The sequence below is a fragment of the Poecilia reticulata genome, unplaced genomic scaffold, assembly GCF_000633615.1.
Source record: "Poecilia reticulata strain Guanapo unplaced genomic scaffold, Guppy_female_1.0+MT scaffold_954, whole genome shotgun sequence".
NCBI classification, from domain to species: Eukaryota; Metazoa; Chordata; class Actinopteri; order Cyprinodontiformes; family Poeciliidae; genus Poecilia; species Poecilia reticulata.
In genome coordinates this window covers 1-1521 of record NW_007615695.1, presented here as the reverse complement: position 1 = coordinate 1521, position 1521 = coordinate 1, and the positions used below count along the sequence as shown (strand labels likewise).

The 1521-nt window shown below is 47.9% G+C and overlaps 1 protein-coding gene across 1 annotated transcript; it reads left to right on the top strand.

Annotated features, from left to right (window-relative positions):
* Positions 1-843: 843 nt before the first annotated feature.
* LOC103461292 (putative olfactory receptor 13C6) lies at positions 844-1518 on the top strand (the record flags this gene model as incomplete). Its single annotated transcript, XM_008403608.1, has 1 exon — positions 844-1518. A coding segment is annotated over exon 1 (675 nt), but the record flags the coding sequence as incomplete, so codon positions are not given.
* Between the last annotated feature and the right edge of the window lie 3 nt (positions 1519-1521).

Genomic DNA, 1521 nt, shown 5'->3' with positions numbered 1-1521 from the left:
GCATGGCATTTTCCAGTATGCTGAGTGAAAACTACCTGAAGGAAAACCCAGCTGTGATCTGATGAATCTGCTGTCAGGTTGCTGTAGCACCAGATCATCACCTGATTTACCTTCAAYMTTTTCATGTTTTTACTCTCTACTGATGAGGAGGATGTTCTGAAGTGTTTTTGTTTTGCATGAAGCTTCACATTTATCATCACATCTGGTCTCTTTRCTAAACTCACTTTCTTATGTCTAACCCTACACAAAGCAGAGATTAATGTTCATGTCCTGATTATTTTTGGTTAGATTAACTGAACTTTGACAGCAGCTTCATGTTACTTTTCYGTAATTAACTGAGGATCTGAAAATAAGACCTAAATTCTTYGAGTTCCCWCAAGTTTTCAGGTACTTATCACCCAAAGTAATTTCAAATCTGGACAAGCTGTTGGTTTCATCTTCAGGTTCAAGCAACCGGAGCTGAGCRCATTGGTTAGCAGTGCCATCGCTTTGGAGTAAGTGATGTGTTGGTTTAGGGTGAGTGTTACTATGATTGGCTCACTGCTGGGATATGTGAGGTGCAGGTGTGGCACATTACATTAGTTTATCACATGGACACTTATACTCAGTACAGTAATTCACCGAACTGACATTTTGTTTGTAAAGTGCCTCCAGASAACTTTTRTGTTAAATTGRTGTTATGWAAATACACTGAATGGAACTGAATTAATGTAAAGTACTGCGATGGTGAAGGCAGASATGTATCAGGTTGGAGAAAATTTGAGGATTTCTGCAGGTGAGACTGACTGCYTCTGACATTAATTGGTGATTTTGTTCTCTAGGCATCAWTAAATCTGATCCTTTATGGAAAACACAACTTTAGATCCAGACCTCTTGCTGCTGGAGGGGTTAAARGTCACTCCTCATTCCTCTATCCCAGCCTTCATCCTGCTGCTCCTCATCTATGTCTTTGTGATGCTGTCCAACGTGGGCCTGGTGACCATGATCACCCTGCAGAGGAGCCTCCACCAGCCCATGTTCCTGCTGTTCTGCAGCATGGGTGCCAACGATGTGCTTGGTGCCTCCACCATCATCCCCCCCGTGCTCAGCACCGTCTTCACACCGACCGCGCAGAGGTACATAAGCTACAGCAGCTGCGTCCTGCAGGCTTTCTTTGCCCACTTCCACGCCAGYGTCATCCACACCGTTCTTATGATCATGGCCTTYGACCGCTACGTGGCCGTCTGCAAGCCGCTGCACTACGCCACCATCATGACCAGCTGGATGGTGGTGAAGCTGTCCGTGTCGGCCTGGGCGGTGTGCTTGTTGCTGGTGCTGGTGCTGGTGGGRCTCAGCGTCCGCCTGTCCCGCTGCCAGGCGGTTATACTCAACCCGTTCTGCGACAACCCTTCGCTGTTCAAGCTGTCCTGTGAGAGCGTCCTGGTCAACAACATCTACGGCCTGGCCTACACCGTGGTCCTGCTGGGCTCGTCGCTCGGCAGCATCACGCTCACCTACCTGCGGATCGCCATGGTGTGCCTC